The sequence below is a fragment of the Triticum urartu genome, chromosome 6A (assembly GCF_056163025.1).
Source record: "Triticum urartu cultivar PI428250 chromosome 6A, HENAU_Tu73, whole genome shotgun sequence".
Taxonomy (NCBI): domain Eukaryota; kingdom Viridiplantae; phylum Streptophyta; class Magnoliopsida; order Poales; family Poaceae; genus Triticum; species Triticum urartu.
The window spans coordinates 77,548,737-77,566,150 of NC_141878.1; the positions used below are offsets into that span (position 1 = coordinate 77,548,737).

Here is a 17,414-nt window from a genome sequence, read left to right on the forward strand (position 1 = left end):
GTGAAGATGTACTTGAGACTCTTGTGGTCAGTGAATATGTCCACTTTTCTTCCCAACAAGAGATGTCTCCAAGTTAAAAGAGCATGCACAACTGCCGCCAACTCGAGGTCATGAGTGGGGTAGTTCTTTTCATTGGGCTTCAGCTGGCGAGAGGTATAGGCCACAACTTTCTTCTCTTGCATCAACACTGCACCAAGACCTTGAAGAGAGGCATCACAGAAGACCTCGAACGGTTTGGATTCATCCGGAGGAGTCAGAACTGGAGCAGTGACTAACTTCTCTTTCAGGGTGTTGAAAGCGATGTCACATTCAGGAGACCAGATGTACTTCACATGCTTCTGGAGAAGGTTGGAAAGAGGCTTCGCGATCTTAGAGAAGTTCTCAACGAACCTTCGACAATAGCTTGCGAGCCCAAGGAAGCTGCGGAGTTGCTTCACGTTCTGAGGTGGTTCCCAATTCACAATTGCAGACACCTTCTCAGGATTGACTGCTATGCCCTTGGCAGAAATGATATGCCCAAGGTAGAGAACCTCATCGAGCCAAAACTCGCACTTTGAAAACTTGGCATAGAACTGATGTTCTCTGAGCTTATCGAGCACCAAACGCAAGTGCTTGGCATGATCCTCCTTGTTCTTGGAAAAGACCAAAATGTCATCGAGGTAACCAAGACGAAGTCATTTGTGTAGGGGTTGAAGATGAAGTTCATCATGCGAGAGAAAGTTGGCGGAGCATTGACGAGGCCGAAAGGCATGACAGTGTATTCATATGAACCATAGCTTGTTCTGAAAGCTGTCTTGGGGATATCTTGCTCACGAATGCGAATCTGGTGATAGCCCATACGGAGATCAAGCTTAGAGAATACTTGAGCACCTTTGAGTTGTTCAAACAGCTCACTGATGTTGGGAAGTGGGTACTTGTTCTTTATGGTCTTCTTGTTCAATGGACGGTAGTCAACACAGAGTCGGTCTGTTCCATCCTTCTTCTTCACAAAAAGAACTCCACAACCCCATGGAGAAGAACTAGGTCGGATGAGACCCATTCGCTCTTGAATATCGAGTTGCTTCTTCAGCTCTTTCAACTCTTCAGGTCCAAGCTTGTAAGGACGTTTGCAAACAGGTTCCGTGCCAGGCTCAAGATCGATGACGAATTCAACTAGCCAGTGCGGAGGCATTCCTGGAAGCTCTTCTAGAAAGACGTCTTGATATTCGCAAACGACCGGAATTTGAGAGATGGCATCCAGCTCACTCTTCTCATTGAGAGAAAACAGTCGGATGGTATCATCCCTTGCGGCAAAGACAATTACATCCTCAGACGAATGATTCAATTGAATCTGCCTGGCAGCACAATCAAGGTGAGCCTTGTGCTTAGAAAGCCAGTCCATTCCAAGAATAAGATCAATATCCGAGTTACCAAGGACCACTAGAGAGGATAGAAACTTATAGTCGCCCAACGTGATAGTAACATCCGGGATCATAGCGCTTGCATTCATGAATTTACCCGGAGAAACAACTGATAACTGCCTAGGAAATTCTTGTAAAGACAACTCATGCTTAGAAACAAATGGTCTCGAGATGAAACAATGCGATGCACCAGTGTCAAAAAGAACTTTTTCAAGAATATCATTAACAGGAAGGTTACCCATGATGACATCTGACGAGTCCTCTGCCTGAGCTGCATTCATCAAGTTGACCTTAGCAGACTTGGGGCCATGCTTGACCACTGCAGTGCTGGCAGATCTCACCGGAGGAGGAGGAGGAGGAAGACGCCTTTGATTGAAGCATTTGTTGGCATAGTGACCCTTCTGTTGGCACTTGTTGCACGTGACCTCTGAGAGTGGACGGTGATACGGAGCACTTGATCTTGGAGCTTGAGACGAAGTCTTGTTCTGAAAGCCAGGGTTGGGTGGGTGGGAAGATCCATTGCCACCTTTGCTCTTCTGCTGATAAGGCTAACGGAACGGAGGAGGAGGCAGCCAATACTTTTGCTTCTTAGCCACTTGAGTTGAGGAATAAGGAGTTGCATCTCTGACTCGCTTCTTGGAAGCATCGCACTTGAGTTGAGCAGTCTCTTGTTTCAGTGCCATGTTGTAAAACTAATCGTACTTCTTAGGATAAAAAAGGACAAGAGCAAGTTGAAGATCTTCTCTGAGGCCACCCCTGAACTGATAAATCATGCTCTTCTCGTCAGGGACGTCCTGCTTGGCGAAACGAGCGAGCCTCTAGAACAGAATGTTATACTGGTAAACAGACAAGCTGCCTTGCTTCAAGTTGCGGAATTCCTCACGCTTGCTTTCAACAACACTCTGAGGAATGTGATGAGCTCTGAAGTCTTGACGGAATTCATCCCAGGTAATCACATGGCCTCCTCTGGAATCTTTGTATTGCTGAAACCATTCTGCAGCTTGGTCTTTGAGTTGGAAGGAGGCAAACTTGACAAAGTCCTTAGGCCTGACGTTGCTGCACTCGAAATGCTTGCATATATCCACGAGCCAATCATCAGCGTCTGAGGCCTTGACACAGTTGCTGAAGGTCTTTGGCTGGTTAGCAAGGAACTGGTTGAGTGTAGCAAACTGATTCTGATTGTTGCCCTGGCCATGATTCCCTTGGTTGCGCTCTTGCAGAATTTGCATGATCAGCTGCGTGTTTGCATTGGTAGCGGCCATCACAGCTTGCCATGCCTTCGGAGGTGGAGGTGGTAGTGGCGGATCCTGATTCTGATTCTGACCCTTAGCAGGAGCCATCCTGAAGAGGGTGACATCCGTTAGCATCTTGACAAACAAATATTCAAGCTAAATCAAACGGAATGAAATTTGCAACATAAAGTGTTCACATCCGGACAAAATGAACGAATGCATTCCAATTGAAATGGTCATATTTCCATAAATTGAGAAGCCACTTAGATAGAGGTAGAAGAATAAAACAGCAAGGTACGGACATGAACAAATACTTGGTGGGGATTACCCAATCCCAAACCAAATATCCGCGGAAGAAGAACTAAAGCTACAAGAATTCCCACCTATGAAATTCCCGAACCTTTCCGGTTATGCAATCAGGTGTTGGGGATACAGGGGAAGCATAATATCTCACCCAAAGCTAGCAAATCCTACATCCAGCTGTATCCATCCTTCAACACATAACCAAGAAACCTTCGGAAATCATTTACCTCAACCTTCGAAAAGCATCCGTTATACAAGTTATGGCAATACTCCCGAACTCCCGCCCAAGTACTGGGTGGCGTCGAGGTTATCTCACCAACAACTGCATAAAAGAGATTTTCGATGTTGGCGAAACTCAGGTATTCCAGAATCTCAACGATAAAATTGTGACGACAACACCTTGGAGCTCAACTCCCCGGGACATTGCCACAACCCCTAAATGTCAGGAGGCACCAAGAACAATGTTCTCATCACAAAACCATCGGAACGATTCCAAGATACCCGCGTGATCCTAATTTTTTTAGTGAAATTTGAGAAGAGAAGAGTCAAAACTCTACGTCAGGAGGCCTCACAAGAGCGATGAAGGGACTGAGTAAAAAGAATTCCTAACTCTCCGATATATATAATCCTAAATGACTCAAAACATTTTTTCTAGACTCAACAACGCCAACGATTCGATCAAGCAGGGGGCTCCTAAGGTCGGGGAAGGCTCTGATTACCAACTTGTAATGCCCTTGATGCGGCTATATCTCCCACGTGTCGAAGCACGACTTAGAGGCATAACCGCATTGAAAGCAATGTCGCAAGTGAGGTAATCTTCGCAAACAACCCATGTACATAAATAAAGGGGAAAGGTACATAGTTGGCTTACACTCGCCACGTCACACAATTGCATAAATAAGTCATTACAATCATCCAATACACTCAAGGTCCGACTACGGAACCAAAATAAAGATCAACCCTCAAATGTGACAAAGTCCCTGATCGCCCCAACTGGGCACCACTACTGATCATCTGGGAAAGACACGTAGTAACGACGAGAGTCTTCATCGAACTCCCACTTGAGCTCGGTCATATCATCTAGAGCGGTATCATCGGTCCCTGCATCTGGTTTTGGAAGTAAACTGTGAGTCACGGGGACTCAGCAATCTCACACCCTCGCGATCAAGACTATTTAAGCTTATAGGCAAGGTAAAGGTATGTTGTGGAGCTGCAGCAAGCGACTAGCATATATGGTGGCTAACATATTCGCAAAAGAGAGCGAGAAGAGAAGGCAAAGGCACGGTCAAACAACTATGATCAAGAAGTGATCCTAGAACCACCTACGTCAAGCATTACTCCAACACCGTGTTCACTTCCCGGAGTCCGCCGAGAAGAGACCATCACGGTTACACACGCGGTTGGTGCATTTTAATTAAGTAAAGTTTCAGGTTATCTACAACCGGACATTAACAAATTACCATCTGCCCATAACCGCGGGAACGGCTTTCGAAAGTTCAAATCCCTGCAGGGGAGTCCCAACTTAGCCCATCACAAGCTCTCACGGTCAACGAAGGATATTCCTTCTCCCAAGACAATCCGATTAGACTCGGCATCCCGGTTACAAGACATCCTCGACAATGGTAAAACTAAACCATCAAAGCCGCCCGAATGTGCCGACAAATCCCGATAGGAGCTGCACATATCTCATTCTCAGGGCACACTCAGATGAGCCAGACATCGGGTAGGCCTGCCCAGAGTTGCCCCTGGTAGCCCCGGACATCGCTCAGTTGGACCAACACTTAGAGAAGCACTGGCCCGGGGGGGGGGGGGGTTAAAATAAAGATGACCCTTGAGTCCGCGAAACCCAAGGGAAAAAGGCTAGGTGGCGAATGGTAAAACCAATGTTGGGCCATGCTGGAAGAGTTTTATTCAAGGCGAACTATCAAGGGGTTCCCATTATAACCCAACCGTGTAAGGAACGCAAAATCCGGGAACATAACACCGATATGACGGAAACTAGGGCGGCAAGAGTGGAACAAAACACCAGGCATAAGGCCGAGCCTTCCACCCTTTACCAAGTATATAGGTGCATTAAGATAAACAAGATAATCTGGTGATATCCCAACAATAAACAAGTTCCAACAAGGAATGAACTCCAATCTTCACCTGCAACTAGCAACGCTATAAGAGGGTCTGAGCAAAGCGGTAACATAGCCAAACAACGGTTTGCTAGGACAACGTGGGTTAGAGGTCTGACATGGCAATGTGGGAGGCATGATAAGCAAGTGGTAGGTATCGTAGCATAGGCATAGCAAAAGAGCGAGCATCTAGCAAGCAAAGATAGAAGTGATTTCGAGGGTATGGTCATCTTGCCTGCAAAGTTCTTAGAGTTTCCTTGATCCTCGTAAGCGAACTCAACAGGCTCCTCGATCATGAACTCGTCTCCCGGCTCCACCCCAGCAATAACAACAAGCAAAAAGGAACACAATCAACCACGTAAATTCTCAAGCAACATGATGCAAACATGGTATGATATGCGGGATGCGGTATGTGATGCATATGCAAGATTTGGAAAGGAAAAATTAAACCTGGCCTCAACTTGGAAATCCAATAGTGCCACTGGAAAGGGGAGTTGATTTCGGTCGAAATCGATATAAAGATCACCGGAATCGGATGCATGGTTTGGAAATGGCAAGCAAAACAAATATGGCACCGGTCTGCGATAAACATCAAAGTAGCCTTCTAAATGCATCAAGATAGATAAGCTAATGCACTCAAACATGACAACAAAATACATGGCAGGGATCCACTCATGATGCTTGACAAAAGATGAACACTGAGCTACGACTAGTTCACTCATTAATAGGTTCAAACAAGCATGGCAAAATTCAAAAGATAACAGGTTGCAGACTTAGTGAAATTAACACAAGTCAAGAATTTATCACCAGGAAGCAATGTTTAGAGCATGATAACTACATGCTACAGGGACATATCATGGCAAAGCAAGGCATGGCAAAATTGCAAAACATGTTAACAATCTGCCAGGAACATTTTATAGCAAAAGTAGAGCTCGATTGACTCAAGCTAGGGTGCTCCATAATTGCAAACAAAGACATGTATGGATAGAGCACACCATTATCTACAAAACATCCTTACTGATCATCCTCAAAAGAGGCACGAATCACTAGGAAACAACATGAACATATGGCATAAAATAAAGACAGGGCAAGGACTTAGTGAACTTCTAAGTCCCTGAAATCAGCATCATTGAGTAAGCTACTTTGCATGCTTGTGCTAGTCACCACAAAGATCACAAAAATACATGGCATACACCCCCGTAAAGATGGCATGGCATTTTTCAAAACACATGTAGAGCTCAGGATCATAGCATGCACACATTAATCATGGCAAAAATGACAAAAGGGCATTTGCTGAAACAGATCTGACATAATCATCACATAGCCCTCTTCCAACAGCATTACGGGCATCAAGATGAGCTCAAATGAAAATGATGCAATGAGATGAAACGATGTACTCGTCGAGACGAACATTTTGATATGCTACACGCACGAATCGGAGCTACGATGAGGGAGTTATGATGCGCGAAAGTATGCCAAAAATTATCGGGGATTAGGGTTTCGGGGGAAAGTCAACCGTCTCGTCCAGATCCAGATCCGGTTGCACGTGAACCGAGGAGATCACCGGAGTGTACTGTAGCCGCCGGAGGGAAGCGGGGCGTCACCGGACTTGGCTCCCGGAGTCGAAGGAGAGGCGGGGAGGTCCAGATCCGGCGCGGCGGAGGAGGTAGTCGTCGGGGGCTGCGATGGAGGCCGGCGTCGAGGCGGGAGGAGCCGAGCGGAGCGGCGTCCGGTGGTGGCGAGGCTCGCTGGCGGCGCGTCGGTGCGGTGGATGGGTGGCGGAGGCGCGGAGGAAGCGGCACGGACGCGTGCGAGGATCGGCGGCGGCGGGCGATGGGCTCGCGGGGGCCCCGAGCGGGCTTCGCGAGCCTCGGGCGGCGGCGGTTCGGCAGGAGGACACGTGGCGCGCGGCTAATGGCTGGGCGCGGTGGCGCGACGTGTCCATCCAGGGAGGGACATGTCCGGTGGCGGCGCGAGGGTTTTTTCTAGGGTTAGGGAAAGAAGATCCGGGAATTGGAAATGGGGTCTATTTATAGAGGCAGAGGGAGTTAGAAGCTCCAAATGAGGTGCGGTTTGCGGCCACGCGATCATGATCGAACGCTCTAGATGATGGAAGAGGTTTAGGTGGGTTTTGGGCCACTTTGGAGGGGTGTTGGGCTGCAACACACACGAGGCCTTTTCGGTCCCTCAGTTGACCGTTGGAGTATCAAACGAAGTCCAAATGGTACAAAACTTGACAGGCGGTCTACCAGTAGTAAACCAATGCCGCATGACAAGTATCTGTCCAATCCGAAAACGTTTAACCCCCACACACGAAAATAGGTAGAAAGGACCACCGGAGGACATAGGAGCCCCGGAATGCAAAACGGACAACGGGGAAAATGCTCGGATGCATGAGACGAACATGTATGCAAATGCAATGCACATGATGACATGATATGAGATGCATGACAAAGACAAAACACACAGAGACAAAAACCCGACAACGAGGAAATAAAATAACTTAGTGCCGGAAACGGCAAGAGTTGGAATACAAATAAGGTAGGTTACATCCGGGGTGTTACATCTCGGAAGGCGCATAACAAGGTGTCACTAGTAGAAAAAGGACCTCGTTCATCACATTAGTCTCGGCTAGAGTTGGAACTGGGAGTAATATGAGCATTAGTCCCGGTTCCAAGTTTCATGGGCGTCAGAGGACCTTTATTTAGTCCTGATTCATAACACCAACCCGGACAAATGTCCTATATTTAGTCCCGGTTGGTGTTACCAACCGGGACTAAAGTCCTTGACCCTTTAGTCCCGGTTGATAACACTAACCCAGACTAAAGGGTCTACCTTTAGTCCCGGTTGGTATTACCAACCCAGACTAAAGGTCCTCCATAGGCTAGTTCAAAAGGAAAGCATTCCATCCAAAGTCACATGTGCTGTGTAGGTGGAATGGTAAGCTGCATGCAAGGCAATACATGAGGTCTTGAGTTTGAATCCCATGCAATGCATTGGTGGGACACTAGTAGAAAAAGGGTCTAATGGGAAACTCATTAGTCCCGGTTTGTAATTGAACCGGCACTAATGTGACCATTAGTGCCGGTTCCAACGGCCAGGCGGGCGGCGCTCATTAGTACCGGTTCGTGGCAAACCTTTAGTACCGGTTCGTGCCACGAACCGGTACTAAAAAGGTGGTGGCCTTTAGTACGGGTTGGTGGCTCCAACCGGTACTAAAGGGGGGGGGTCTTTAGTACCGGTTGGAGCCACCAACCGGTACTAAAGGTGGTGGCCTTTAGTACGGGTTGGTGGCTCCAACCGGTACTAAAGACCCCCCCCACCAACCGGTACCAAAGGTGGTGCGCTGCCACCCGCAGTGCACAATGTTTAGTCCCACCTCGCTAGTTGAGAGGAGCTCGCACCGGTTTATAAGCCCCTCCGCGGCTACCGTGTCGAGCTCCTCTCTAAGCAGGCCTTTGTGGGCCTATTGCAAGTCTTCTTCCCTGTGGGGCCTACTGGGCCGTACGGGCCAGCATCCTGGCCCAACTAGAGATTGGGTTTCTAGTCATATGCAGGCCGTGTCGGCCCAGTAGGCGGGCTGTTTTTGCTTTATTTCAAAAATAAAAATAAAAAAATCCTTACCAACCGGGACTAAAGGTCCCCCAGACCATGGCGCGCCTCGTGCCACGTGGTTGCCCTTTAGCACCGGTTCGTGCTGAACCGGTACTAAAGGGGGGGGCCTTTAGTGCCCACACTTTAGTGCCGGTTACCGAACCGACACTAAAGGGCCTTACGAACCGGTGCTATTGCCTAGTTCTGCACTAGTGGGAGGCATTATTTATTTTAGCCTTTCAGCCCCGATTGTGACAACCGGGACTAAAGGATCATGCCTTTAGTCCTGAATCCATAGTCTCGGTTGGGAAAACTGGAACTAAAGGGGGTTGGGAACCGGGGCTAAAGGTTTTTTTCTACTAGTGGTGTGGGTGTTAGGTTCGTGTTCCGCGTGTCAAGGTTGTGAGATATGGCGTGCTAGCTCAGCATGTGGGTACGACAACACAAGATGACTCGGTTTGGTCATATTCATTGAGTACCACTCTTGAGCTCCATGGTGAAAACTCCAGTTTAGCCTTTTACTCCCAGTTGTGACAACCGAGAATAAAGGATCATGCCTTTATAGTCCCGAATCCATAGTCCCGGTTGGGAAAACCGACTAAAGGAGGTTGGGAACCGAGACTAAAGGGTTTTTTTCTACTAGTGGTGTGGGTGTTCGGTTCGTGTTCAGCGTGTCAAGGTTGTGAGATATGGTGTGCTAGCTCAGCATGTGGGCACGACAACACAAGATGACTCGGTTTGGTCATATTCATTGAGTACCACTCTTGAGCTCCATGGTGAAAACTCCAGTTTTGATCCCCACCAATGGCAATGGCTGTGCAATGTTCCATTGGTGATGGAATTTCATGGAGATTACACAAACTTGCTCTTTAGAGGGAAAACTCATGATCATGTCTTACTGGTTGGTTCTGATGACGACGACGCTCGTGCATTGTTCCCTTCATGGAAGCTTCACTTTTGAAGAGCATTTCTCATAGTATGGGTGTTTTGAGTTTTTGTTGTTGCATGTCGTTAATAGCTTCATCGTGACTTTGGAGGTCATGTTTTTTCTTTGTAATAATTTAACTATGTGCATCCTCAATATTTTGACCAACTCTTGACATTATGTTTGCATAGACCGGAGGTACATGATACCAACTTAATATTAATGTATATATTGTCCTTTTGAAAAAAAGACCACCCAATAGTGTTGGGCCAAGGTCGTTTCCGTCACAGATTACACAATAAAGCATTTTCGTGTAGTCCCCTGCAGGGTTACCATTTTCTTAAGCAGCCAACACAATAATTGACTTTCATTGGTTTCACGGAGCGCAACGCAATTGGAATGCCACTGAGCATGAGCTATGTGTGGCACCAACTGGGTGCCAAAGATTGACACTCCACATCATGTCTACTTTAGCAAAGATTAATATTGCAATGTGTACTACCTCTCTCAAAATCAAAAGGAGACATTACACATTGTTTTTGGGGACATTAATATGGCTAAATATTAATAGACTAATACAGCCAGGAAATAATATTTTGCTTGTTTCTTTTCATGCTATGAGACATGGCCCGATGCTACCTGAGGCACCAATGCCATAGAAAATCTAACTTGCTACCTGCTGCAATGGGTTTCATGCATAGACAAGTGAAAATTTTAGACAAGTAAAGAAAATAAACATCTCAATATTTAAACAACACGGTTTAAAAGTATGAATGACTGTACATTTTGCACTTAAAATTCTTCAATAACCTGGTTGGAGGAGAGGTACGTATTTCCTTAGAAAACTTACAATACTTGAAATACTCAACAACACACATCAGTACAAAGGCGAAGAAATGACAGTATCACTTGGAACGAATAAGTGTTCGTCGTACAGTAGCTAGGACAGGCGGTCATTGTTGGAATCCTCTTGAAATCCTTCTCATCCCAACCGTAGTGCTGCTCATTTGACTTTGCAGTTTTACAGAGTTGTTCATCTTGATCCTGCACAGGCGATGAGCAGCAAAGCTAGCATTAGCATTCACATAAGCAGAAATGGAACGAAACAGATTGTTGTGCTCACCTTGCTTCTTCCGTCTTAGCAAGCAAAAGATTAGTAGTGCCGCCGATCCTATCACCACAAGCCCGGCTATAGGGACGGCTATGTAGAGGACAAGCTTATTACTCTTCTTGCATGAACTGCCACCGATGCAAACGTCTGAAAACGATGAACAATGTGTTATAACCTATTACCCCTTCCCAAAAGTACATGATGTTTTAGAAAACACGGTAATCATAATCAAATTTAACTCTTTTAAAATGATTTAGATTTATTAGATAGATATTCGTGTAACTATATTTTCAGTCACAAATAGTTTCAAAACATATGTTGTTCGAAAATGTTAACATACGTGTTTGGTAGTAGAAAAATATCAATCAAAGTTGCATGTTGGATACCGTGTACGAGACTATTAAAATGTTGCTCCATAAGTGGAACAAGCATTTTCAGAGTACTGTAAATAATGCATATTGTTTTTTTTCCTAAGTCAAGCTTCACAAACTTTGACCAATTTTACAGAGAAAATTATCATGATCTATACCGAGTATAGGAGTATGTATTTTGGATCAGATATATGCGTGCAGTGAGCATACCATCCTCGGACTTGTTGGAGCCGAAGTTACCATCCTTGGACCCGGCATTAGTGGTGGGAGTGGGCGAGGGCGTACCCTCCTCGGACTCGGTGTCGACTTTAGTGGTGGGCATGACGGAGAAACTCTCGAAAGCATTGACAATCGGCGGCAGTGTCGAGCCGGCAGTGGCTTCGATGGAAATGGTGATGGTGCCTTGTTGATCGGGAACAATGGCACCGTAGATGGCACCACTGGAGAGGTATTTCGGTGTGAGAGCATCTGGGTACCATCGCTTGCCGTTGACGTTGACGTAGAACTGGCGCACGGCGTTGCCTCTGAGAATGCCTAGCTCCGCGATGTGCAGGACAGCAATGTACCCGGGCGACGGGTTGTTGCGCTGAGGCTGAGGGTGCATGGTGATCTCTATGAGCGCGGAGGCGTTCCGGGCAGTCATCGCTGTCTCCATCACCTCCGTCGGCACCTGGAAAAGGTCATCGTTTGGGTTCTGCACCCTTCTAAACGTTGTGATGCTGGGGTATTCTGCGGTGGTATCCACTGGTCTCCATATTCGGTCATGTGGGTCATCAGGGTACCTGATCCATCCATAGATTGTCTATGTGGTTAGTACTCAACGTCAGCGAAGGAGAAGCTACACCAAACACGACCCACACACTCACCTTATTACGCGCGTTTTACTCCCCGTGCCGAGGTCTAACCTGCGGTGCAGGTTCAGGCCCTGCTTCGGGCTCACCTGTGGATAGAGCATGCTCTTAAGCGGCCTCAGCTCCAGGGCCGAGATGAACGGCGTCCCATCGCCGGTGTTCACCAGGCAGACATGCACGTAGTCGTCCGGCACGACCACCATGGCCTCTACAGTTAAATAAGTGTCCGATGGCCCCCCTGACATGTTCACCGTCGTCCAAAAGTTTGCGCCGATGTAGAGGTCAAACATGGGCGATGTGTTAAGGCCGTCGTAGTTGCCGTACAAGAACCACGCTCGGATGATGTACTTGAGCCCGCGCACCAGGGACCGAATCTTGTAGCAGTTGCGCTTACCATCGGGGAAGCTGCGCACGTTCTGCATAAACTTGGGAGCCCGGCTGCTCATGTACTCGACGGAGATGTCATGGTTCGAGCCGCTGTCTATGAAACCGGCATCCGGGGCGAACTGCAGCTTGGCTATGGTGTCGGTTTCTACGTACGTCTCCCCTGGGTGGCCGCAGTCTATGTTTACAAAACCTACAGTGCGATGCAGAAGTACACATTAAAATCTCTCATGTGTGGGTCATACATAGATAGAGTTTTTTCAAAATAATAATAGAGAAAGCAAATACCCAAAACATATGTCAAGAAAATCTAGCATATACCCTCAAAAAGGAACCTTGACAAGAAAGAAACAGATTAATGTTTTCCACGAGAAAAAGCAAGAATGAAATGTTCCTGTAAAACACAGACCAGGCCTGCAACAATGATAGAGAACAGGCAATTTCTCGATGAGACTATAAAATTGTATCTTGCACGCGCATGCGAAACCAACTACAAGTATTGAGCATACCTTTCCTGTCAGCCTGGGCACGAGCTTGCTGTAGCATGCTGCCAGCGGCAGCAACGGCGAGGCAGAGAAATGGCAACCACCGCATTGCCGCCATTGTTCTCGCCCTCGACATGCAAGAAGCTAATGCGGTTCCACGATGAGTATGTTTTAACGCTAGGTGCGGTTCCATGCCTATATGTAGGAGTACAACACATCATTAGTACGCATTGACATTGAACAAGTAATTAAACCTCTCGGCATGAGCGGTTAGCCATCTTAAATAAAACAAATTAACAATCAACATTGAATGAGTACTTAATTATGAAAGTGGTAATTCATTAGTTCTCACATTAGCTGGCTAATGAGCAGCACCACGTCGTCATACTTAATAAGTTTACAACTTGCACGGCGCCATGCGTCAACACCCGATCGAGCCGGGGTACACGACGAAACAAATGCAGCGATCAAGTCATTGACGAGTGGACCCTGTTCTAGGCTGAACGCCTCTTTGTGGTTTCCACTTGACTTTGAACTTGTCAACGTGCTTTCTGGGGTGAAAGACTCTTCTTTTGAAGCTGTCTTCTTTACAGTAGCTGAACACCTCTTCTTTTGAAGTTGTCGCCTCTATCGAACCCTTAATCTTCTTTTCCGACTTTTTCTTTGCAGCAGGAGGTGGAAAATGCCTGTTCGTGATTTGTGGAGGCAGCATTGGTTGAAACGGTAATGTAACAAACCGTGGGATTGCATTTAACTTACTGTATCTCATAAAATTCCTAAGATGGGATATCAAGGAGGTTAACACTTATGAGGGAGACGCTAAGCGTCGGTCAGGCAGGGGGTGTGCCTGATCGGCTGCTCCCCACCCTCCAATTCAACTTAAAATGTTGCTTCTCGTGTGTGTACATTCATCGCTATGAGAGCAAAGATCCATCTGCAATATTTTATTTCTACGTATGCAGCAACGTTGCAACATTCTTCTTGTGTATGAAAAAAGTTGCGACATCTCAGACACATCCATGCAGAAATATTATATGCAATAGATCTCCATTGGTTGCAACAAATAAGTAAAAGAAATCACCCCGACATTTTCCGCATAGAAGCCAAAATCTGCAACAATATGAAATCAAGTTAAAAAAATGTGAAATAAAAAATTTCAACATAAACACAAAAAATGCAGCAGATGCCGCCAAAATCATTGTGACATGTTACAGGTGTCTTGCAATCAAACATACACGAACTCGCAACTTTTTAAACACAACATATGCAACATTGAAAATCCAAAAAAAACCATTACAACCAAAAGTTTGGGAGCACCTACATTGCCGTCGCTAGCTCGTCGGAGCCCTGTCGTTGCTAGATTTTACGGGACCAAAGTCTCCCCAGCTCCCAGTTGTAACAATGTAGGGTAAGTGTGACGTTGACTTTCATGTGCTGCATGGGCCACAACATAAACACCTACTCATCGACGTTGGTCTGGTGAAGAGGGACACAACCAGTGAGTTGATGGGGCGGTAAAGGGTATGGTTATGGGACAGCTATGGTTGTTGTTACTTTTGCACGCGATGGGGTAGAAGAAAGCAGGATGCCACACTCGGCCCAAGCTTTAGCGAGATGGTGCAGCAGATGCCGTAGTGGCGGCGCCATTTAGCACGGCAGCAACACTCTTGGTGTAGTTCACCATCAGGCCAGAGGAAGGTCCAAATCTGTCTCTAAATTAGATGTTCGTTTATTGATAATCAGCGGGAAGCAGCAATCTATACACATCAAACTGAAGATAATATACACTGATATTTATCTTGATGTGATTTCCAACGAAAGAGAACCTAAACATCTCAAAATATCAACCTTCGCAATGACAACTTGTTTGTGATTACTCTCCCATACTGTCCTGCCAGACTAAAATATGTAGAGATCGTCCATATGGGTGTTTTTTCAGTCTTAATGGACAAAACAAAATCTACAACGTATATTGGATTCAAATCATAATGCATCCAAATAATGGAATAAAAACTTAAAAGAATATGCAACCTCGTATGATTAAGTCAAGTGCAAGGCAAGATAGCAACTATTGTGAACACACAAGAATTTAAAACCTGGTAGATACATGACTTAGATGAAATATACATTACCGGTCGACTTTGTTCATTTGCTGCTGCAGTCCTCCATCGAGTATCTTCTCAGGAGAGTAGAGTAGGCCGCCAACAGTATCTCACTGGGGACACCACACCATCGCCAACATCCACCACCGCAGACCATCGCATAGAGAAACAGAGGTTGCGTGCGTACCTACGAGACGCCGCCTGTGTGCAGTACAAGTGCCGACCTCGGTGGGGTGAAGACAGGAGGTTTATGGCATGGACTCAACACGAGCAGGCTGGCGGCAGCGAAGGCCACACGCGGCCATGTATGTTCCTGAGAGGAAACAGAAAATTGAGGGGGGGAAACATTTCAGCAAACACGTTCAAGGCAACATGATGAAGGTAGAATTACAATGGCGGCGGAGCGTGCAGCGCCGTCTGGCTGCTCAGGCCGTCCGCCCTCCTACTGCAGCTGTCATGAGTGCATATGAAGACACTCGGCGGTAGTCGTACGTGCCCGCCCGCCACCGTCACGTGCATGGCCACCGCCATGGTCTGCGTGCACCTCCATGACAGAGACAGCAAGGACGGAGTTAGCCGGGCGACCGGCGTCCGGCACTTAGCAAGAAAGGGGTGGCGAAGCTTCCTCACCGGTCTGCCGAGGAGGCGCGCCTAGTTGAACGACACGAAGAGCACATCGGCAACCGCGTCAGTCCACCTCCTCGTCTGCTCGTGGCTCGGCCGCTGGGTGCCGATTTCAGAGGAGGGGTGGGTGCTCGTGGACGGGATCACCTGTGAGGGCGGCGCGCAGCGGTACTGTAGCTCCCTGGGCGGCGCTCGCCGTGGATGGTCGAGTACGGGGGCGCACCACACACCCTCAGCCTCCACAACATCTTTCCCCAACGGAAACAAACTGGCGAGCTGTTGGTGTCCTGGACCAACCGCAGATCGGGAGGGGCGAGGTGGAAGCGAGAGAAATCAGGAGGATCGGACACCAAATAATGCTAGACCTAAAAAATCTATAAATATTTTACTTAAACTCTCCAAACTAATCCTCTCTTTCTCTGAATCTAACTGGGGTGGGCTCCTCCATTCCCTTACTCTTTCCTTATTAGTTATTACCAATCATAATTATTCACTTGCATCAGCTTGTTTGAAAAAAAGTAATCTTTTGTAAATGTAGCATTACTCCGTTGGGGATAACATAATACTAACATTTTGTTATTGATATAAAAAACATTTTATTATTTCCTCTAATTGATATTTCCAACACTGAGATTGCCATGATAACTTGTCTGAGCGAAGTATAACATGGATAACAGTTTATGTGGATTAATAGATAGTTTTTCTTGAGGTAAAGGTAGATCCGTGTATTGGATGTGAATATATCTATACGTACTAAGGCACCAGATCTTATCAGGACTTCAAACTTAATTAAGCATGTTTGGACGAGTCTAGCAGTAGGATTGTGACCTCCGGGTCCCCATGTTGCATACCTTATGTTACATTCGTAAAAAAGAGATGGATCCAAGTATTGTGTTATTTGAATTTACTGATCACCATCGGTTTTGATTCGCCCACAATGGTTTTGATTCGATGGGCCTCCAAACATATATTTTCACTCTTGTGAGTATGCTCGGTGTCTGTACATGTATGCTTCTCTTGTGGACATTATATTAGCCTAGCTGTTATCGGAGTCCGCATCCATCCAGCTTGTATATGTGTTGTTGCCGAAAATCAATCGTAAGGCGTCCATGTTTCCTGTCATTAAACTTTCATCTAAATATGCCAAACACATATAGAAAATCATAGAAGTTCTATCATTGGATACTAAATTATGCCAAATTGTCTTTTATTTCCAAGGATAACATGTATCCATGCATTTCAGGATGATCCTCATAATACGTGTGCGCCATGTAAATAATGAAGTATCCCTTCTTTGAATATGTTTTTAATAGTTTCGTGTTTGTGCTGCTTAGATTTGTTTTTCAGAACAGGGTTGCTACATACATGTGTGCTTTATAGGACACGTTCTTAATTGGTTATAAATCTCCACCATTAATACATCCTAGTTTTTTGAATGGAAAATCTCTATCGTTCGTTTTCTATCATGTTAATAATATAATAGAAGATAGATAGATATGCATCCCCTCTTTTGTTACAGGTACATGATTTTGGTTTTCTTTTGAATTTTTTTCTGGGTATACTTTGCATTACTCAAATAGCCAAGCTACCCTTCAATTACATTGGTCGACAATGATATGAAGTCCAGAACCCAGCCACACAACGGTTCGGGCACTAGTTCTACCATAACTAGCCAACGAATGACTAACAAGATTGCTATATCATTGAACGTGAGTAATATAACCGCGATCCATCCATTCCTTCCTTCTTCAAAAGGTTTATAGCTTCTAGGCAGCCCGTTTCAATGTGGATGGGGAGTTGGCTCCATTGCAGCGACAAAGAAATACCTTCGGTGAGAGCAGAGAGCTCAGCTTCTAAGGCGTCATTGCAATGCATAATTTTACGACAAGATGAGAAGATAATAGCTCCGCCT

At 46.2% G+C, this 17,414-nt stretch overlaps 1 protein-coding gene and 1 long non-coding RNA gene across 5 annotated transcripts; both read right to left on the bottom strand.

Annotated features, from left to right (window-relative positions):
* Positions 1–10,446: 10,446 nt before the first annotated feature.
* Positions 10,447–12,965, bottom strand: LOC125517459 (putative leucine-rich repeat receptor-like protein kinase At2g19210). The gene is made up of 5 exons (XM_087528595.1): positions 12,801–12,965; positions 11,923–12,484; positions 11,267–11,838; positions 10,698–10,832; positions 10,447–10,618 (listed from the first exon to the last, which is right to left on the bottom strand). Exons 1-5 carry the CDS (start codon positions 12,910–12,912, stop codon positions 10,608–10,610), a joined length of 1,392 nt encoding a protein of 463 aa, XP_087384721.1. The 5' UTR covers positions 12,913–12,965; the 3' UTR covers positions 10,447–10,607.
* A 119-nt stretch (positions 12,966–13,084) lies between these two features.
* Positions 13,085–15,786, bottom strand: LOC125533869 (uncharacterized). 4 transcript variants are annotated; one of them, XR_015608714.1, is made up of 4 exons: positions 15,509–15,786; positions 15,270–15,422; positions 14,331–15,191; positions 13,926–14,252 (listed from the first exon to the last, which is right to left on the bottom strand). It is a non-coding gene; the product is annotated as an uncharacterized LOC125533869 (long non-coding RNA). The 4 variants fall into 4 exon arrangements; XR_015608713.1 differs by having other exon boundaries at positions 13,927–14,252; positions 15,270–15,412; XR_015608712.1 differs by lacking the exon at positions 13,926–14,252 and adding an exon at positions 13,085–13,886 and having other exon boundaries at positions 14,909–15,191; positions 15,270–15,786.
* Between the last annotated feature and the right edge of the window lie 1,628 nt (positions 15,787–17,414).